The 22,470-nt window shown below is 48.6% G+C and overlaps 2 protein-coding genes across 2 annotated transcripts in view; one reads left to right on the top strand and one right to left on the bottom strand.

Moving 5' to 3' along the window:
* Nucleotides 1–11,069, top strand: part of DDX31 (DEAD-box helicase 31) — a 135,602-nt gene extending 124,533 nt beyond the window's left edge. The window contains exons 20-21 of the mRNA XM_082400753.1: nucleotides 3,904–3,965; nucleotides 10,681–11,069. Coding sequence (XP_082256879.1) covers nucleotides 3,904–3,965; nucleotides 10,681–10,745 — 127 coding nt within the window. The 3' untranslated portion in view covers nucleotides 10,746–11,069. The remainder of the gene's footprint in view (nucleotides 1–3,903; nucleotides 3,966–10,680) is intronic.
* CFAP77 (cilia and flagella associated protein 77) overlaps nucleotides 1–22,470 on the bottom strand; it is a 134,283-nt gene that overhangs the window by 31,007 nt on the left and 80,806 nt on the right. The gene's annotated exons all lie outside the window — the stretch shown is intronic.

Here is a 22,470-nt window from a genome sequence, read left to right as displayed (position 1 = left end):
GGCGGTTCCTCAGCCCACACTTTGGGAAACACCAAGAGAAACTGCGGTGCAGACGCGTGCTGTCCAGACAAGTTCCTGAAACCAGACATCACCGGGTCTTTTACAGCAGAAGGAGCCTTCCAGCAGCGTTTTGCAGACCGTCACGTGAGCGTGGGTCACGGGGGGATCTTGTTCGAGGCATGTTCTGGTTCAAAGGGTCTGGAGCGTCTGGAGAGGCTGTGCCCAGGACCCACCCTTCGGGGCTTAAGGCCTCATCAATCATCCAGGCCTGGGGCTGTTACCCCCCGGAAGTCCCACAGAGTCGCAGACCACCATCTCTGAACAGGAGTGTACAGACACTGTGTCTGCAGAGAGGGCCCACAGCTTTCATCACATTTTCAAAGGTGCAAATGCCCCCAGAAAAGTTCAGAGCCTCTGTTCTTCCCCTGTGACCTTATTTCACAGATGAGGGAACGAGGAAATGGAGGGACTGAGCAGTGAGGCTACTCCCAAAGCTCATACAGTAAGGACCCGAGACTGCAAACCCGGGGCTTCTGGCTTTGTGTTTTATACAGTCTGCACGGCGGTCTTTAAAGTCTTTGAAATTGTTGTCAACACTTAAAAACTGGAAATTTTACACTAAAGAAACCCAGCTTTCCAGATTGTCTTGAAGATGTATACATTCTGGCCAAGTGGGTCTGCATTCCTACATGGCAACAATTGGCTTGAGCTGAGTATCAAGTGTCATTTAGCCCAAGTCCTCTCCCTTCCCTATTGTCCTCCACTGCCTGCTGGGCCGGTCCAAAGGTTGGATTTTGTGGCTCCAGAGCCAGCCACAAAGAGCTGGACTGGACCCTAAACATCCTCCTTCCAGCCCCCTCCCGTTCTCCCGCCCTGTCTGCGCGCCCAGGACAGTTCACTTCCCTTCCATAGGGACCTCTTTGGGACTAGACTGACCCAGGACTCCGTTTGAGTGGAGCTTCAGTGGCTTTGAAATGTCACTTGAGCTCAGAGGTCTCTTTACAGGGCAGCCTGCAGTGCATCTACAAACAGTGGCTCTTTGTTTTCCTGTTCCTTTACCCCTGTGGTGACTTTTATTACTTAATTATTACACGCCCCATGCTTCTGAGCAGCCTAATTTATAGCCATGCTTTCTAATGACACGAGATGCGTAATCTTGCAAGATCTACCCCAAGAGGCCATTCACAACAGAAAAGCTATTTTCCCAGCAGCCCCCACTGCCCACATCACCGCGAACCCACCCTCGCAGCCCTCCTGCAGCCTCGCTGACCATCTTTGTGTCCTGCTCCAGCCAGCGGTTCTTATTACTGGGAAGAGGCGGGTGGGGTCGGGGTGGGGGGGTGGCACTCAGAGCAGGAGAAGAGCTGACAAACCTTGGAAGTTACAACAGCCTAACCCTGCCTGGCTGACGGAGGTCCAGCACGTTTTGCCCATTTCTGCTCAGGCTCATTAAATCAGATAAAAAGGTGGAGAGGCTTGTCTGACGTGGGGAAAACCCAGGACGTAAATTGTATCACATCATCCCTTGCTTAAAATGCCCTTGACAGCCTCCCATTTCTTAGACTTAACCTAGATGCCGAGCTACGGCCGGCAAAGCCCTTCCCTCCCCCAAACTCCTCCCTGACACTCAGCACCTCCTTTGCCTTCAGGTCTCAGCTGTTTGGTCACCTCCTCAGAGGGCTTTTCCCTGACCAGTCCATCCTCAAATGGCCCTTGCCAGGTGCCCTCATAAGCAGAAGCTCTCTTGTTCATTTGTCATGGGTTTATAACTGGTCTTGGTCATTGAATACCAATGCCAGCAGGCATGGTTTCTGTGTGATGTAAACTGGCATGGTGCTGCGCTCAGTAATTATGCTTTGTTGAAACAGAGAGGAAGAGAGGGAGGGAAGGAGCCAGAGAAAGAAAGATTAGGCAAAATTTTAGGAAATATACTTTTCATAATTCAGGGTATTATAAATCAGGCTATATATGAGTTGTAAGAAATTTAAGAGAGTAAATTGATGGAAATTGTAATCCAGTGGAGAGGAAGGATAGCCTTTTCAACAAATGGTGCTGGAACAATTGGACATCATGGACAAAACCAAAAACAAACAAAAACCTCTTGACCCAAGTCTCGTACTTTATACAAGAATTAACTCAAAATGGAGCATAGATTTAAATGTAAAACTGTGAAACTTTTAGAAGAAAACATAGGAGAAAATCTCTGGGACCTAGGGCTAGGCTAGGTGATGAGTTCCTAGACTTGACACCAAAAGCATGATCCAGGAGAGAAAAAAAAAAAAGATAAATTGAACCTCCTGGAAATTAAGGACTCTTGCTCTGTGAAAGAGTCTCTTGAGAAGATGAAAAGATAAACCATGACTAGGAGGAAATATTTGCAAACCATGTATCTGGCAAAGAACTCCTATCTAGACTATGTAAAGAACCCTCAAAGCTCAACAGTAAAAGAAATAAACACAAACAAACAAACAATTGTATTAGAAAAGGGGCAAAACATGAAGAGACATTTCATCAAAGAAGGTATATGGATGGCAAATAAGTACATGAAAAAATAGTCAACATCCCTCGCCATTGGAGAAATGAAAATTAAGAGCATAGTGTCATGTCACTACACACCTCTTACTTAGCACAGCTAAAATAAGAAATACCTAGCGACAATGCCAGAGTAAGGATGCAGAGAAACTAAACCTCTTATACATTGCTGGTGGGAGTGTAAAATGGTGTAGCTGCTCTGGAAAATGGTTTGTCGGTTTCCTAGAAAACCAAACATACACCTACCACATGGGCCCAGCAATTGCACTCGTGGGCATTTATTTATTCCAGAGACATGGGAACTTATGTCTACACAGACACCTATACACCAATGTTCGTAGCTGGAATATTTGTAATATTTCCAAAGTGGGAACAGCCAAAATGTCTTTCAATGGGTGAGTAGTTAAACTATGGTCCATCCGTACTATGGAATACTATTCAATAGTAAAAAGGAATGGGCTATTGATACAGCAAAGACTTGGATGATGTCAAGGCCATTATGCTGAGTGAAAAAGACCAGTTTCACAAGGTCACATACTGTATGATTCCATGTATATACCATTGTTGGAATGTTCCAGGGAATAGGGAGAGGGATCACTATGTGAGTGTACGGGGTGGGGGGGTCTTTGCGGTGATAGAACAGTTCTGTATCATGATTGTTACACAAATATACACGTGATAAAATGCGTGGGCACTAAATACACAAAGGAGTGCATGTAAAACTGGTGAAATCTGGGGAATTTCCTGGCGGTCCAGTGGTTAGGACTCAGCACTTTCACTGCCCAGGGCATGGGTTCAGTCCCTGGTCAGGGAACTAAGATCCCTCAAGCCACGTGGCGCTACCAAAAACAAAACAAAACATAACAAAAAACAACTGGTGAAATCTGAATGCAGTCTGTGTATTGTACCAACGTCAATCTTTCAGTTTTGATACTGCCCTATAGTTATGTAAGATTTTATCATTGGGGATAATGGGTGAAGAGTAAACAGGATCTCTCTGTACTATTTTTACAACTTCCTGTGAATCTGTAATTATTTCAAAGTAAAATATTTTTTCAAAATGCAATCAAGCATGCCAGAGGAAAGCCTAAACTGTCTTTCTACTTTATAGAAAAAATATTACAAAATTACTGTCATACAAAGAGGTGATCAAAGAGTATGGAGCCAAAAAATGTAGGGAAAAAATTAATATGGGGTGTGACAGGCAATTAATCTTTTTAAAATGTGTTATTTTTCTAGATTTTGTGGTTTATGATATTTGTCAGCTAATTTAAAATTTTAATTTGTTCTGATTTCTTTTCTCATTCTACTTAAGTATTCCGTTTTATGCCTAAATTTGTATTCATGATTTTGAACTTGTTTTTCTTAAAGGGAACCCCCAAACTTGAATAAGCTCCTGGTCCCACGAAACGTGGAGCTGCCCTTGAGAGCAGGTAAGATGTTTCTTTTAATCATAAGAGAGTATTAGGTATAACTTTATGCTAATAATGTGAAACCAAAACAAAATGGGTGATTTGTCCAGGAAAATATAAACGATCAAAGTTGACTGAAGTGCTTGTACAAAATGTTAATAGAGGGCTTCCCTGGTGGCGCAGTGGTTGAGAATCTGCCTGCCAATGCAGGGGACGCGGGTTCAAGCCCTAGTCTGGGAGGATCCCACATGCCGCGGAGCAACTAAGCCCGTGAGCCACAACTACTGACCCTGTGCATCTGGAGCCTGTGCCCTGCAACAAGAGAGGCTGCGACAGTGAAAGGCCCACGCACCGCGATGAAGAGTGGCCCCCGCTTGCCACAACTAGAGAAAGCCCTCGCACAGAAACGAAGACCCAACACAGCCAAAAATAAATAAAATAAATAAATAAATTTAAAAAAAAAAAGTTAATAGAGCCACAGGTACCAGGCTCGGGTATGTTCACACATGCACCCTCCCAACCTTGCTGAAAACAGTATTCCAGGACTTTCCAGAACTTTTTGTAAAAAAGCTTCCCACTTAAAATAGATAACCAACAAGGACCTACTGTATAGCATAGGGAACTCTGCTCAATATTATGTAACAACTGAAATGAGAAAAGGATTTGAAAAAGAATAGTTACATGTATAACTGAATCACTTTGCTGTACACCTGAAACTATCACAACATTGTTAATCAACTACACTCCAATACAAAATAAAAAGTTAAAAAAAAAAAAAAAGAAAAATAAGCTTCCCACATCATGTTATGATCCCAAACTGAGATAAGGAGAATGTCTCGGTCAGTCTCACTTAGAAGAGCAAATGAAGGGCTTCCCTGGTGGCGCAGTGGTTAAGAATCCGTCTGCCAATGCAGGAGACATGGGTTCGAGCCCTGGTCTGGGAAGATCCCACATGCCACAGAGCAACAAAGCCCGTGTGCCACAACTACCGAGCCCGTGCACCACAACTACCGAGCCTGCGTGCCACAACTACTGAAGCCCGCGTGCCTAGAGCCCGTGCTCTGCAACAAGAGAAGCCACCGCAATGAGAAGCCCGTGCACCACAACAAAGAGTAGCCCCCGCTCACTGCAACTAGAGAAAGCCTGCGTGCAGCAACAGAGACCCAACGCAGCCAAAAATAAAAATAAATTTATAAAAAAAAGAAGAGCAAATGAAAAAATACTAAGTGAAATATTACCAGATCACACTGGGCAACGTACTAACATCGGAAGGGCCTATCGTAATGCCCTCCACCCACCCTCGAGCCGAGGGATGTGGGAGCTGAGGGAAGGACCCCAGAGAGCAGCTCCCCGCCTGCCCCTTCCCACGGAGCTTCCAAGGCAGGAAGGAAAGAAACTGTCCCCCCGGTGAAGCTGGAAGTTTTGATGATTACACTAGACTGGACATATTAACTAGTGCACACAGATGGCCTTTTGTAACTGGAAGTGAGCAGGGAAGCCGTGGATGCCTAAGGCTTCACCCGGGAAAGGGGCTGGGAAAGCAGCTGAGCCTCAGAGCAGGTTTGAACAAGGCAAGGACACTCACGTTCCCGATCCCCCCGCCCCTCCCACTTGTTCACGTTTATCAGGAAATATTATATAGCTACCAGAAAGAATGAAGCGGCCATATGTGTAAGAACCCAGAAACATCTTCAAGACGTAGGTCAAGTATGAAAAAAAGGAAGGTGGGGAGAGACAGCCACGCCTGCGTAAGTGCATGGACACAGGTGTGAAGGATGGAAAAATGACCGGAATGAAGCACTCAGAGGATGGTGCTGGGGGGAGGGGGACAGACACGGTAGGTGGGGTGAGGGGCGCCTCCCCCTCCAGTCTACTTACTGGTTTTATGTGACTCTTTCGCAGCAAATAGAGCAAAACAAGAAACCTATACCTGAGAGGTCACATGACTCGGCCAGGGCCACCGTCAGTGATGGTGGTGATGGATCTGGGTCTGAATGAGTGTCAGGATGGCAGCTCACCCCCTCCACCCCCCGCGCCACGCCCCCACGCACAGCTCTGCCGACCTCACACCAGAACTGGCCGGGCTCTTTGTTTTTCGTCCTTTTCACCACAAGCAGCCGAGGGTGGCCAGGCCTTCTGGGCCCCACTGGCCCAAGCTGGGGAATTTCAGCATTTTCCGTACACTCAACCCTTCGGGGGTCCTAAAGACCCTTGCATCCTTAGGAGCCATTTTTCTTGTTTTCTTCTGCAACTAGTTTTTGCTGCTACCTTAAAACATGTCCAGGATTTTTTTATTGTTTGTTTTTTTTTTTCAAGAAAATGTAGTTCTTTATAATAAAAAAAAGGTATTTTTTTCCACCCTAAAATGAATGAGTTTTGCCACAGGCTGAAAGCCCCTGTGGTCACAATTACAGCCGTCTGACCTGCAGCTTTCTTTGGAGGAGCTGGAGGGGGTTCACTCAGAAGACCTGAATTATTTATCCTCACTAAATGAGATGGGAAAAGTGGGAGTGGGGAGGCCGAAACCCAGAGAGGTCAAACGGCTGGCCCAGGGTCACACAGCACACTCAGTAGCCCAGCCTGGACCCCCACCCCCACCCCTTAGGCTACACTGTCTGCAGCCAAGAGAATGTGAATTCATTTCCAAAAGGGCTCAAGGGGCTGCCAGCTAACCAACTCAGACAGAGGCCAAACCCGGGGGTCTGGCTACTGTCATGTAGGACCCCAGACCTTCCCAGACACTGTTCTCCCTCACCAGACCCTCCCCTCCACATAGGAACTGAGGCCTTTTCAACGGTGCCAATCCGATGCTGTCTTCCTCAACGCCCACTGATGGCTTCTCCTTGCCCCTGGGGTGTCAGCACAATTTTCAAAGGTCCTGGCCTTGGGGTGCCGTCTTTGCACCCGTGTCCTCCCAGGAGCCTCCTCAGCTTCCCCGGTCACTCCGTCCCATGCTTCGGGTGTTGGCCTAAAGGAGATGCCCCCTCCCCATCCTGCGGTCCCTCCCCGAGACCTCTCTTAGCTCCGTCGACTTCACCTTCCCGGCTGCTCTTTGCACTTGGGAAGGTATTTTTTAAAATATTTACAGTGATCAACTGATCAATTCAGTGTCTGCCTTTCCCATTAGGCTCTGAGCTCCATGGGACCGGGATTGTGGCTGGACTGTTCACCGTGCAGCCCGGCCTGGACAGTCTGAGCTTTGTAAAAATGCTGAGTGGCCCCGGAAACCTGTAAAGACCCCTTTCCTGAGGAAACTGACCTCCTCAACTGCAACACCCAAGAGGGGGTCTTTGGCAGAAACAAGCTTTTCCTTGGGGAGCCCAGTGATGGGGCAGGGGTGGCCCTGAGTCCTGCAGAAAGGGTCCAGGCACTGAGGTCAAGCCATGGACCGCTTGATTCCTCTCTCCATCATGGGGGCTCAGTTGTTGAAGCAGGTGTGTCAGAGAGGATCCTGGATCCTGAAAGGAGCACCAGGGGCAATTCCTCACCCTGCAACCCACCCACCCCCCCCGGAAACAGAGGGCACAGTCAGGACAGGTGATGCAGGGGCAGTGGCGCCTTCCCAAAGATGAATTAGGGGAGTTGTGCAGCAGAGAAGAAGGCTAGACAGGAGTTCTTCAATGGATACCCAGGTGTATAAATTTGTCAAGACTCATCAAATTTTACATGGACCGGGACTTCCGTGGTGGCACAGTGGTTAAGAATCCACCTGCCAAGGCAGGGGACACGGGTTCGAGCCCTAGTGTGGGAACATCCCACATGCCGCGGAGCAACTAAGCCCGTGCGCCACAACTACTGAGCCCACACGCCAGAACTACTGAAGCCCACGCGCCTGGAGCCCGTACTCTGCAACAAGAGAAGCCACCGCAGTGAGAAGCCCGCGTGCCGCAACGAAGAGTAGCCCCAGCTCGCCGCAGCTAGAGAAAGCCCACGCGCAGCAACGAAGACCCAATGCAGCCAAAAATAAATACATTTATTAAAAAATTTTTTTACACGGACCATTTCATTATCTATAAATTATACCTCAATAAAGTTGTTTTGAAAGAAAGAACTAAGAAGACAGATTGAGGTCAAAATAGCCCAGGCAGGAGTCATCACAGAGGAAGGTCTTCACAAAGGTACTAGGGAGCCATGGATGGTTCCTGAGCAAGGGAGGAGGGCGTGATGACAGCCACACTTTGGAACTGTTGCTGGCGGTGGTGGCGTAAATTAGCGGAAAGGAAGGGAACAGGATTTGAGGATCCAAGGCCACTCCAGGGGGAGGAAAGCCACAGCAGAGGAGCTACACGTCTTGTGAATGGGATCTCAACTCTGTGCTCACTTACTCATTTGTCCATCCATCCATCTGGCCCACCCAGGAGCAATAACCAGCTCCCCGTGATGGGCCAGGTTTTATGAGATGTGGGGACATGCTCACGGGGACGTGCTCTCTGCACCCTGGGCTCACAGGGCACGCAGCAGAAACACCGATAATCATCACAGCTCACACTTCTGCCTGCTCCCTGTATCCTGAGGACACTAACCTAGAGACAGATACTAATACCCTCTTTTCACAGATGAAAAATCTGAGGCCCAGAAAAGTTCACTGTCTTGCCCAAGACCACACAGCCATTGGGTGACATATTGCATTTGCCTGGGAAGCCCTTGAGCGTATCCATCCTGCAGCCCTGCCCCCCTGCAGAGCAGAGGACTAATTGTCAGTGTAGACGCGGCCATTGGAACTCAGAGGAGAGAGCAAGTGAATTGAACAAGGGCGTGGAACAAGGAAAGTCCCCTCTGAGCACCACGCTTCGCAGCCCTAGACCCACCTGATGGACATCGGAGAATAAGAGCCATTCAAAAATGCCTCCCAATTTTTAAATGAGCGCTTACTACACCAAGCCCGCTGGCAGCACTCCAACTGCCGTCTCCCTGATGCTTCCATAACCTTGAAAGTGAGGGTGAACATCCCTGCCTTCAGATGTGGAAACTGACACGCAGAGCAATCAAGCAACTGGCCAGGCAACAGAGCCAGGGTCCCCATCCAGCTTCCCCGGCTCTAAAGATGCCAGGTCCCAACAGGCTGTGCACTCAGTGACCCCCACGGCAGCTCTGAGTGACCTGGGCCGGCGAGACCACCGCCGAGGGCTTCGACAAATTCTTTGCTGATACCCTGGCAGGAACCTGTCGGAAAAGTTCCTCACCACCCTAACGCTCCCACTGACAACCGTGTCAAAACTCAGTCTGATAGAGCGGAAAATGCGGAGTAAAATGAAATGAGAACAGCTCCTACTCGGGGTTGGCCTGCAAGAAACTTCAAATTAGTTCCATCCAATCTATCTTCTGCTGCTTCGCGATTGATAACCCCAGACCAGGGGTTGATCTCCGATGAAGGTAGCTGGGGACAAGCAAGGGAAATGGAAATTATCATTTGCAAACATTAGGCTGACACTTTGTGCGTGCGGCGGGGGGGCGAGGGCTGACAGCTCTGATTTGCAGAATGGGCTCCTCTCTGCCAAGGAGGGCTCTGTGGATTAGAGGGGGCCCCTTTCATGGCAAACCCACCTTCATCTTGGCTGCTCATTAAAACTTTGTGGAGCTGGAGAACTTGGCGGAAGAGAGGGAGCTGGAGGAAGCTTCTGAGGGACATTAGGTACACATTTGTTGAAAGGTGTTTGAGAAGGGAGCCTTGGGTCTGACAAACCGGATTTTAGTGCGGCTCTCCGTTCACAGCGGGCTAAAATAATTGGTCATCAGTGACTACTAATTCGGTTTAGTAGCCAGAGGCAATTTTTTTCTTCCTGGAAAATCAATGACAGCACGGAGGTCTGTTCAACGTGATTCCGCTCAAGACGGGTCCTTATTTGGCGCTTGATGCTTCTTCCAGTGGAGACAGCTATTTTGTTAAAATAAAATTAAAATCCATCTCTAATGTGCCAGCGGTCTGCTGCTCCCAGGGGGTTGGAAGAGGCCCTGGTCCCAACGCCGGCACAGCCTCGAGGGCTCAGGGGTGGATGGTGGCCTCCGGGACGGGCCGCACGTCCTCGGTTGGGTGTGAAGTTCAGAACACGCTGTGGACCGTTGGGGGGTCTGATTTTGGAGGAGGGGAGAGGTTGGAGGGCTGGGCTTCTCTGGGCTGCTCTAAATCAGAACCCAACCCACAAGGGACACCCGACAGTGGCACCATCTAAGGAGACCCACCTTCTCTTCCATCTGCTGGAGGTGTTTCTCCAAGTCAGACGCGTGCTCGGACGGCACCGAGCAGTGAGCCCCAGGGTCCCAGGATCCTCCCTTCTCCGCTCCACCTGAGGCTTCCCGAGCAGGCCCATCTGTGGGCAGGTGACCTTAGTGACCATGACCGAGCACTTTGCTTGTGCCTAAAGTGGCACCACTGTTTCTCGTAATAGGTGATTCTGGCTAACATTGCCCACAGGCTACCAAAGCCACAGCTAAAGCCTTTTTTCTTTCTTTCTTTTTTTTTTTTTTTTGCAATTGAAATTTTTATTCAGGTCACTGGAGATTCACATGCAGTTGTAAGGAATAATACAGAGATAGGGAGGGGGAAAAAAGAAGAAATACAGAGAGACCCCCGTGTACCCCTTACCCCGTTTCCCCCAGTGGTGACATCTGGTAAAACTAAAGAACAAAACCAAAACCAGGATATTGATATTGAATAATCCACCCATTTTTAGATGCCACCAAAGTGACTCATACTCACTGGTGTATTTGCTTTTATGCAATTTCATCCCATGTGTAGGTCTGAAGACTCACCACCACAGTCAAGATACAAAACAGCTCCATCACCTCAAGGATGCTTCCTAACCTCACCTACCTCCCTCCTACTCTGCACCCATGGGCCTGGGATGCTTTGTTTTCATCCTTAAAATAACTCTACCGGATAGGAACTATTATTATGCCGTCCCCCATCTTATTGATAAAGAAACTGATTGATAAAGAACTACTGATATTGCTATTGAACTACTGATAAAGAGTTCAATGAGACAAAATAACTTGCTCAGGGTCCATATCTGGCAATACTGCACTAATGGGGTTGCAAATAGAAGACATGCTTAGTTTGGTCTGTAGCATTTAAAAATTCTTGTACACAATATATATATTTTTAAATCAGAAGAACTCACATAAAAATCCCAGTGGCTGGCTTTCCTTAATGAGGCATTAGATCACCTGGTAACACTGGGCCCACATTCCCAACTGTCAATAACTGGCTGGAGCTGCCACCCTTCGACCTTGAGGTTGACACAGTCCCCACTGCTCCCTATTGCCTCGCACAGGCTGGCTTCGCCCTTTGACCTGCCAGACCTCTGCAGACATGTGATGTTGTAACCCCAGCTCCACAGCACTTAAATAACAAAATGCTTGGTATCTCTCTTCCTTCCCAAAAGCTCAAAGAACTCCTTACTGACCATTTGTTTCTGACATAGCAGGAGGTAGTATTGGTCCCACTTTCAGATGGAGAAGTGGAGGCCTACGGAGACGGTACATATGAGCTCAAGGTCAACACAGGAGCAGGAGAGCATTATGTTGAGTCTGGAGTCTTCAGGCTTCAAGGCCAGTTGTTCATCTGCTCTCTGCCTTCGTCTATGCTCCCCCCAGAAAGGGGGAGTTGGGAGGGGCGGGGAGGGGTGGGAGAAGAGAGGAAAATCCCTTGGAGGAGGGAAGGGGCGATAAGGCCTGAAGGGGAAAACTAGGGCTAACTTGCCCATTGGGCCCAGGAGGCTTGGTGCCTGGGCCCCAGGACACTCCTAGGGACCCATGAAAATGCTCTAATTCCTTTTAAAATCAGAAGAAAAAAAGAAAAAATAATCCAGCCTGGATTATATTCATCTTTATACCAGCACAGCCATAAAATATTTTAAATTATTATTATTTTTTTTTATGGAGGAAGGGGCTCATGAAGGCAAGAGTGCCCGGGACCCACGGAAGTCCTGCCCTAGAGCCGGAAGTCACAGGCCTCAGCCCAGGTCAGAAGTTGCAGTTCATACTGTCCTCTCCTGCCCTCATCCTGTTGAGGCCAGAGATTCTCAATCTTGTGGGTGAATAAGAATCACCCAGAAACCTTATTGAAAGTAGAGCTGCCTGGGTCCCACTATCAGAGGGTCTGACTTGCCAGGCCTGGGCTGGGGTTCCAGGCATCTGCCTTGTTCCGAGGGTGCATGGCCCGCCCCCTAGGGGATCCTGGCCACGTGGTCCCTGGCACCCTTTGGGGGTTACAGCTCTGAGCCTCTTCCTTGCAGAGGCCCCTCCAGCCTGGCGGCCACCAGCACCTCTTTATAGAGTGGGCTGGCCATCAGCTCTGGTCCCAGGGGACCCCTGCAGCCCCCTTCGTCCTCTCTCACCCCCACCGCCTTTTTCTTAATTGTCCCCCCTTGGCCTGAGAGCTTGTCTTTTCTAACTAGCCTGGAGGAAGGGGCGGTAATTGAGGTGCAGCCTCTCTCCCTGGCAGGACTCTTAGAGCTAATTAGAGGAGAGGACCTCTGGGCTGGTGGTTATTTTTTAATTGTTTGTGGATCCAACATAAAAGCTAATGACAGAGGAGGGAGGCTTAGTCAGCAGCGCACTCCTGACTTCTAAATTTGTCTAAGAGGTCATTTGCAATTTGTTAACATTTTTCACAAGGGTGAATTCAATTAGCAGTCCCCGCACTGGCGCCCAGCGGAGAGCGACAGGATGGGAAGTGGAGCTGGACGGGCTTTCAGGGAGCTTCCCCCAACCTTGAGTGCCTGAGCCCGAAACTTGGGAGCTCTCCCTGCACCCCCCTGATGCATGTCCCGCTCCCAGCACGGCTGGCTGTGACTTGAGCCCCTCTGGAGAGAAAAGGCTCAACCGAGCTGAATGGATGTGACTCAGGAGGAACTATCCTCCAGACCCCTTGGGAATCTGTGTGCAGGGGGATCCTGGCATCTGGGGAAACAGGTGAGTACCAGATGGGGCATTCTCGCCAGGGCGTATGAGGGTGGTAGCAAGAGCATTGGGAGAAAGATCCAGATCCTTCGGGGCGTCAGCATAAAATGAGGAGGTCCCTCTTCAGCCCGGAAACTCTGCGTGTGGACCATGACCCCAAGGAATCCCGCACACATGTGTGAGGTGCGCCGGGCGCCTCGTCATCATGGGGGAAACGAGAAGCAAGGTGGGTGTTCAGTGATGGGAGATGGACGTGCCCGAGGTGGGTGATTTGGACAGCGGACCCAGTGACTTCTGCAAACATGCAGAGTGAAAAAGCAAGTCACCACACAAAGCGACTTAAATGGTGTGAAACCACACTAAATAATATGCATTATTTAAGGACATCTAAGGGTAGAGCAAAAATGTGAACATGTGGGTGGAAAGCATGCCCGTTCCAACCTTAGGATGGTCCTCAGGGAACAGAGGGAAGGGTGTGGGGTTAGGGAGAGGTGAGAAGGGGCTTCAACCTGTGTTTGCTATATTTTATTTCTTTAATAATAGTAAAAAAAGGATGAGAAGCAAAAATGGCCAAGTGGTGACATTTGTTAACTTCGAGTGGCGGGTTCATGGCAGTTAGTTATGTAGCTTCTGAACTTTTCTATTTTTTTTGGAGCGGTTCCTCATAAACACAAAAGAAAGGGTTGGCAGAAACATCTGCTTCTCAGGAAAGCATTTACACCCATCACATTTTGGCTGATTACAATTCTTGACTGATTACAAAGCCCTTTTATATTTTTCATAGAAACATAATGTGTAACAAGACTCCAGGGGCAGCCATTATAAATAATAATGCTAAAGGTGGTTTTCTCAAAAGCCAATATCTAAAATGCAGGACTTTCTGACTTTGTGTTAAGATGCTTTGGTGACTGTAGTGGGGTGAGTGGTGGGTGACCCCCTCCAAAAGATAGGTCCTGGTTCTAAGCCCCAGAACGCAGGAATGTGAACTTACTTGGAAAAGGAGTCTTTGCAGAGGTCATTAAGTTAAGGACCTTGAGATCAGATCATCCTGCATTCCTTGGGTGAAGCCTAACTTCAATGACAAGTGTCTCTATTTGAGACAAGAGAGAAGAAGACACGGACACACAGAGAAGGAGGCCACATGACCACGAGGCAGAGATTGGTGTGATGTGACCACAAGCCAAGCAACCCCGGGGGCCACCAGAAGCTGGAAGAGGTGAGAAAGGATTCTACTCTAAAGCCATTGCAAGGGGTATGGCCCTGTGACACCTCGATTTTGGACTTCTGGGCTCCACATTACAGAGAATAAATTTCTGCTGTTTTAAGCCACCAAGTGTGTGGGAAGTTGTTACAGAAGGCTGGGAATAATGATAGCTGAAGCTCAGCGCCCGATAATTCTGCGCCCAGGAGACTGGTGGTCTTCAGCCTTGGAATATTGACCGTTCCCAACATCGGGGATGGATGGCAATCAAGCTGCCTATTCTTTCTTATGCAGTCAGTCAACAAGCATTTATCGAGCACCTCCTACCTTCCAGGTACTGGGGGCAGCAGTGAGCAAAACCAGGCGTGACCCAAAGTCTCCCTGGGCCCTCTGTCCCACCCTCCTCTGCCCACCGGTATATGACATACACCGACTGTGTTGCTATTTTACCCATTTGTTGCCTGCTTTATTTTGTGTCTTACTTCCTCTCTGTATCCCAAACACCCAGCGTAATGCCCAGCACGGGTGGCACTGAATGAACACACAGCATAGGATGGAGGTAACGACGTGGCCTCTGAGATCAAACCCCAGCATAACCACCTTCTGGCCACGTGATCATGGACAAGCATGTCTGGGCCTCAGTTTCCCCAGCTGTAAAATGGGGATAAGAGAGTCACTACCTGGGAATTCCCTGGAGGTCCAGTGGTTAGGACCTGGTGCGCTCATTGCCAGGGCCCAGGTTCGATCCCTGGTCGGGGAACTAAGATCCTGCAGGCTGTGCGGCGTGTCCAAGAAAAGAAGAGAGTCGCTACCTAAAGTGTCGCTCTGAGGGTCACATGAGAGGCTGTGCCTGGGCCCATAGGAGCTGGAGAAACAGACGCTGGTATTATTATTCATCAGAATTAGTGCAGGGCACCAGGGATTTCGGCATAAATAGCTGGCTCTTTCCATGTGGCTTCCAAAGGGGACAGGGCTGAGCCAGGCCCTGAACTGGTCCTCAGCACGACACGCACATCCTATGAATTCTTTGGCCTGCGGCTCCTGCAAGGACAGGAATGATGTGCTGGGCTTGAGGCCCGGCTCTTCACGCGGCCCCAGGGGTGCTGCTGGCTTCCCGCAGTGCCAGCTTCTCCATGCCTGCGTCACGGGGACACCGTGTCACGGGAGGGGCAGACCAGCTGCACCCCAGCAACCCCTCTAAGTGTGTCGAGGCCGGAGGCTGCGGAGGTGAGGACAAGGGGCCCTCAGCCGGGCCGGGCACCACGCCCACTCCCCATGCTTCGCCCACAGACATGGGAGGGTGAGGCCCAGCTCTGGAAAAATCAGAAGCGGGAGCCGGAGCCTGTGAGATGCAACTGGGGAGGCCCCGAGGGGGAGTGGCCCGGCCTCGTTAGCGCTGACCCTGGCACTGAGCCGCTCCTGATGGATGGGGTCCGGGCGGGACAGGCCCCGGGGTAGCGGCGGCCCTATCCATTATGGGCCCATCAGCTCCTCCCTGCTCCAAATGCCACCAGCCTCGGGCTGGGAATAAATCTCTGTCTGGGCCGCAGGAGAGCAGAGAATGAAAAAGGCAAAGCATGAAAAATGCCTCCTTCCGGGCTCTGGCAACAAAGCTGCCTTGCAGGATGGAGCTTGCGCAGGAGTTGGGGGAGATGGGAGGGGACGGAGCAGGAGAAGTCGGGCAGGGGGTCCCAGAGAGGCTGGGCTTCCGGGAAGGTAGGAGGGAGAGGGTAGGGCCCTCAGGTTTCCACCTTCCTCAGCTACACCTGCCCGCCTGGGCCCCTCTTAACAGAACTCCGTCCAGGTCAGGCCCATGGAAGCAGGCTGGCTCTGAGGAGGAGGGACCCCTGTCCCCTGTCGGGTCCAGTGTGGGGTGTCCCAGGCCCCAGCCAGGCTGTGATGTGCCAGCCAACACTTCCACCTCCTGCAAGAGTCTTTTCTGGTCCTGGAGTAAACACGCCTCCACTCACCACCCACTAAGGGACACGACCTCTCTCTCCATGCCTCAGCTCCTAGTGGCTGAATGGAGGTGCCGGGCTTTGGCGAGGATTAACTGAGTTATTCTGTGGAAAGCCGGCCCCCAGTGAGTGGCTGCTGTTGACAGATGCCATCCTGCCGTGAGGACTCCCGTCCACTCCAGCATCCTGCCTCTGCCTCCTGGAAGAGTGCAGGCTATGGATAGGGACACCGGCTCTGGAAGGAAACGTGGCTCAAATCCTGCTGCGGCCACTGACTGGCCGTGTGGTCTTGGACAAGTGAGTCTCTGAGCCTCAGTTTCTCCATCTATAAAATGGGGATAACCGTCCCTACTTGGCAAAATCGTGAGGATTTAATGAGATGATGCGTCTAAATTGCTCGGCGTTACATCCATCGGCCGCTTAGTGAGGGCTCTGCAAATGCTATCCACTGGGACTGACACCCAAACACACATACGCTGGTCCTTGTTTTGTTTTCTGAAGCCTCTGAGAGCAAAGCTCCGCCACTGTCCTCATAGCAGGGCCTCAGAGAGTTGAGGACCATCTGCATCTTCTCTCCGCCAGCAGGGAAAAACCTCATTTCTTGCCACATTCTTTGTACACAGTGATCTCCCTCCCCTTGTCCCACCCACCAACCTGATGTCTCCCCTCTGGACACTCTCCTGTTTATGGGCCTTCCCCTGAATCTATGATGGCCCGCATTTTTTAATGATGCTACAAGTGTGACCTGGGTGGCAGAATAGAATAGGTAGGTCACCTCCCTCGTCTGGACCTGTTACTACCCTCTGTTAACGTGGCCGAGGAACACATTCAGTCTCTGAGGAAGCATCCCTGCGATGTTGAGTCATAACCTCAATCACAGGGGAGCCCAGGAGGGTCTGCTAAATGACACAGGAACCTCTGGCTTTTCCATCTCATCTCTGGGTCTCAAATCAACTTTCCCTTCCCTTTCAATAATGTCTCAACGCCTTAAAAGGCCCTGGACCACATTTCTCCAACAAATATTTATTGAGTGCCTACTATGTTCCAGGCTCTGATGATATAGCGGTGGACAAAACTGACGTTGTCCGTGCCCTCCAGGACCTGCGTGTCCAGTGAAGAAGCAGAGAACTATTTAACTACAGTTGTAGTCAGCGCTGGGGAGCAGATCGGCGGGGCTGGGCGTCTGGTTGCCTGGCAGGATGTACCTTGCCGGCCAGCACGCAGGCTCAGGGGTCTTTGCGAGACCCACGTGCTCCCCCTTGTGGTCAGCCCGGTTTCACTCAGCTGAGTTTCAGGCCCGCAATAAACCCGGAATGGGTCTCCCCGTTCAGAAACTGTCTTGGATACCTGGGACAGGTGTCTGGGAAGGGGTTTACTGTTATTTCATAGGAGTTTGGGTGGGTGGCTTGGATTTTGGCCGTCGGCTCCAGGAGAAACAAAATAACCCAGAGTGATTGATGGGCCCATTGTAAATTTGTAAAATAAATCAGCTTGGCAGAGAGATTCAGAAAGCCTGTCAGGCAGCAAACATTTTTTTAACGGCCTGTAAAATTTCCTCCATCCTTCACATTTGTCAACGTCAGGCTGATGATGCATCTGATAGCCGGGCGAGCAGCAGCGGGGAGGGTGGGCTGGCAGTGTTCCCTAGCTTTCTTGTGTTTCTTATTTTTCCGTGGTCTGAACGCCTTCAGTACCAGGATTGGAGGGGGTCTGGACTAGACTAATTGGTGGATGAGTCAAGTGTTCTACCCGAGTTGCTACTGGCTTCATATTCAGACTTCAACGTGGACATTTGCTCATGCATTCATGCAGCGGATATTTACTGAGGCCTCTTTGAGCAAAGGCGCTATGGTCGGCACCAGGGATACTGGGGTTGAGCCGAAGCAGGCCTGGAGCATCCAGTGTAGTGAAAGTTCCGGATGCCCCATCAAAGAGCTTGTTTATCGGGAGGTAGGTGAAGGTGAAGGGAAGCGACATATCAAAAGGGAAGTTCATTGAGCCCTTTTGATGCGTTCAGGTTAAGTTTAAAGCTTTAAGAAAAATCCAGACAGGATGGCCTTCACCATATATGTTGTGTCTCAGCCCCCATCTAGTGCAGGAAAAATTTGGGTAGCATCTCTACCTGTGTCACTTCCATCCTTGTGTTTGTTAGGAAGGCAGCTCAGTGCCAAGGTCACCAACACAGGTGGTTGGGCCAGACTAATCCCCATCCCACTATAGAGCAGCCAGGGGCAAATGACTTCCCCTCTCTGACCCTCTGTCTCTTCTTCTGTAAGATGGGGACGTAAGCGTTGTACTCACTGAGCTGTTCAGTTATTTAAGGAGAGGATGCTTCTGAGGTACTTGGCACAATGTCTGACACGTAATAATAACAATAATAATAGTTGCCGTTATTAGTTCAAAACGGGGTCTACCCATCTTCCATCTGGCCCATGTCAGATACTGACATGCAGGGAGCTGTTTGCTCATTGACTGAATGATGAATCCCCCTACTAGCATCCTTGCCCTGCTTGTGGCATGATGTTCCCAGGCAGCGTGGAGGTAGAGCCCTGGACACCCAGAATCTGCCAGGAGCGCCAGCTACTGCCCAGCTCCCCCGTCCCCCACCATCCCTGTCTCATCATCTTCGACAATGTTGGACCAATTAGGAGCAGTAACAATTAAGATGTGCCGAGGGCATGTGAACATTTGCAAACACTTATTAAAATGCATCAATAATTAAGCGCTTCTTTAATAGTAACATTTCTGGCCCCCAGACATATCTGTTTATGGACCGGGGGTCACAGCACGCTTTGAGATCTGTGTTATGGTCTTACACGTTGCTAATGAGAATTTAAAATTCTTCCCTGACTTGGATTCTGAGATTTGACAGTGAAACGGCAGAGTGAGAAGGTGCCAGCTCTTTCCAGCTACCTGATCCTAGAGGTTCGGTCTTCAAAGCCGGCCAGCTAGCCAGGGTACAAATCCAGGCTCTGCCATCGTGCAGCCTCGGGGAGTGCACGCACCCTCGCTTTCCTGGCCTGTGAAGTGAGCAGAATGGTACCTGCCTCATAGGCTTCATTAGCAATTATATGTGCAAATGCCTGCCACATGTAAGTTCAATTCACAGCAGCTTCTGTTAGTGGTGGGCCCTACCATCATCAGAGGACACAAAAAGAGGCAGCAGGTAGCTGAAGGGTCAGCATGACCAACCTACACCAGCAGTTGCAAACTCAGTGCCTACTGGGACCAGACGGGTCAAGAAAATGAGAGTGGAGACTGGGATAGACAGAAGGGCACACGTGGAATCTGTCCAAAGCGGACGCTGCTCAGCCCCATCCCCTGGTGCCAGGCAGGAGTGCAGACCCAGGTTGCCTGGGCTTCTGACTTTTTAAGAGAATTAGGAAATCTGGGTTTTTATATGAGATCTCCTGATTTTTTTTTTTAAATGTGGCAACTCGTTCAAACTTTTTTTTTTAAAAGGAGAAAGATTTTACTTTTTTTTTTTAAATTTATTTATTTATTTAATTTATTTTTGGCTGTGTTGGGTCTTCATTTCTGTGCGAGGGCTTTCTCCAGTTGCGGCAAGTGGGGGCCATTCTTCATTGCGGTGCGTGGGCCTCTCACTATCGCGGCCTCTCTTGTTGCGGAGCACAGGCTCCAGACGCGCAGGCTCAGTAATTGTGGCTCACGGGCTTAGTTGCTCCGCGGCATGTGGGATCTTCCCAGACCAGGGCTCGAACCCGTGTCCCCTGCACTGGCAGGCAGATTCTCAACCACTGCGCCACCAGGGAAGCCCCCTCGTTCAAACTTTTGATTTTTTTAATTACTGCCTGGGCCAAACAAACATCTCTGTGGGTTGACTCGGCCTCAGCCCCTACTTGTGACCACATGTCTACACGGGCATCCTTTTCCAGGTAATTGCATAGGTGTCCACTTCTTTTTAGCCAGAGGCTCGTGGATCGAAATGTACCTTTCTGATTTAGTGACAATCTGTAACGAATTGGTGTGGATTGGAAACCAAATCAGCTAACTGGAAAGGAAGTAACTGAATAATCCCAAATTCAGGTTTTGACCCTACCTGGCGTTGAGGGCTTGCGTGGGCAGGCGGATGGAGGCGTGCGCTGCCCCTCACATCTAGCTATTTTGTCCATCGTAAAATATGTAAAGGGGATTTGATGGTGGGGGGCCGGGGGAAGAGCTGTAGCCAGAATGTTCTCTCACACAGCAGTTACAGACCCTCACTCAGCATCCCTAGCTCAGAGTAAGCTTCTCGCGTATTTAGTCTGAAGTGGAACTTTATTTTTTAACATATCTTCTGTAGCTGTGAGTAAATGGTAGTCATTTGTTTCTTGGCTTCTTTAGTTATTGGACCAAATCACCCCAACAAGTCCTCGGGTAGTCAGGTGTAATCGGATTTGGTTTTTAACATGCTTTTAAAGTAAGGAAATAAATACAATCGAGGCTTGTAAAAGGTGATCATTAGAGAATGGGCCTCGGTCCCATAACTTTAAAGTAATAGACCCATTATGGAGAGGGGGGGGTGATGATTTTTTAACTGTTCCTTGCATTGATGTTGTAAGGTAGAGGGGCTTTGCGGGCAGGTCGGGCATTTCAGTAAAAGCTTTTCCAGCAGCCATTTAACCTCCATTTACGAAGAAATAAAGCGAAATTGATGCTGATTTGGGCCTGCTTTGGGGGATATTTTTGTTCCATAAAAGCCCTTTTGCTTGCAATTTGCTGAGCTGCCCTGTCACATCAGAAAGGGCTGCTGTTGATAAAGATAAAGCTTTATGGCCACAATATTTGCTGCTAGCAGCAACCTAATGCAGCATTTTCATTTTTGTGCAATTAATGTTAACGTCTGCTACGAAAATTGCCATTAAATACCATTTTAAAATCCATTCAATTTGCATATGCAAAGCCCATTTACCATCACAGAAGATATAGCCGGCACTTCATCACGTCCTTTCCCTGAAATTGCAGCCACCCAGTTTTATAGCAATTTAAGATTTTATATTGAAAGCTAGATGATAATGGATGTTCTTTCTGAGCCCAGCTGACTTAAGCTTTTCCATTGTATGTAGAATAATGCAGCCCCAGGACCAGAAACTCTGGGGGATCATGCTGTACCTCAGCCCCAAGGAGGCGAGATATGGAAGAAAGAGCATGGGACAGGGAGTCCACCAGCCTAGCTTGAGATCTGGCTTTTGTCTGGTCACAACTTGCTGTGTGACCTTGTGAAAATCTCTTCACCTCTCTGAACTTCTGTTTTCCTGTTTTAAAGAGGGGCTTCAAACCAAGTGATTGTTAATGTGCTATGTGTTCTAATATCTCATATTTTTAAATCTAAGTACACTAGATTAAGAATCCAGGCCAAGCTGTGCTGTGAAAAAGTTGTGTGAACTTGTGGAGGTCAATTAATCTCTCCATGACTCAGCTGGATAAGTAACCCTGCCCACTTCCTGCATAGGTTTTTTTTTTAATTAAAAAAAATCTTTTTAATTTTTTTATTGAAGTATAGTTGATTTACAATGTTGTGTTACTTTCTGGTTCATGGCAAAGTGATTCAGTTGTACATATATACATATGTATATTATTTTTCATATTCTTTTCCACTATGGTTTATTACAGGATATTGAATATAGTTCCCTGTATACAGTAGGACCTTGTTGTTTACCTATTTTATATATAGTAGTTTGTATCTGCTAATCCCAAACTCCTAATTTATCCCTCCCCTATTCCCTTTCCCCTTTGGTAACCATAAGTTTGTTTTCTATGTCTGTGAGTCTGTTTCTGTTTTGTAAATAAGTTCATTTGTATCCCATTATAGATTCCACATGTAAGTGATATCATATGATATTTGTCTTTCTCTGTCTGACTTGCTTCACTAGTATGATCATCTCTAGGTTCATCCATGTCACTGCATTTGCATTATTTCATTCTTTTTGATGGCTGAGTAGTACTGTATTCCTTTGTATACATATACCACATCTTTTTTTTTTTCTGAATTTCTCTCTTATTTTTATTTCTTTTTTTTGAATTTTGTTTTATTTATTTATACATCACGTTCTTATTAGTTATCTATTTTATACATATTAGTGTATATATGTCAATCCCAATCTCCTAATTCATCACACCCCCCCAAACCCCGCTTTCCCCCCTTGGTGTCCATACATTTGTTCTCTACATCTATGTCTCTATTTCTGCCCTGCAAACCAGTTCATCTGTACCATATTTCTAGATTCCACATATATGCATTAATATACGATATTTGTTTTTCTGACTTACTTCACTCTGTATGAGTCTCTAGATCCATCCACATCTCTACAAATGACCCAATTTCGTTCCTTTTTATGGCTGAGTAATATTCCATTGTATATATGTACCACATCTTCTTTATCCATTCGTCTGTCCATGGACAATTAGGTTGATTCCATGTCTTGGTTATGGTAGACAGTGCTGCTGTGAACATTGGGCTGCACAG

This window comes from Balaenoptera borealis (genome assembly GCF_965194805.1).
Source record: "Balaenoptera borealis genome assembly, chromosome: 8".
NCBI classification, from domain to species: Eukaryota; Metazoa; Chordata; class Mammalia; order Artiodactyla; family Balaenopteridae; genus Balaenoptera; species Balaenoptera borealis.
This window is presented reverse-complemented; position numbering and strand designations above follow the sequence as displayed.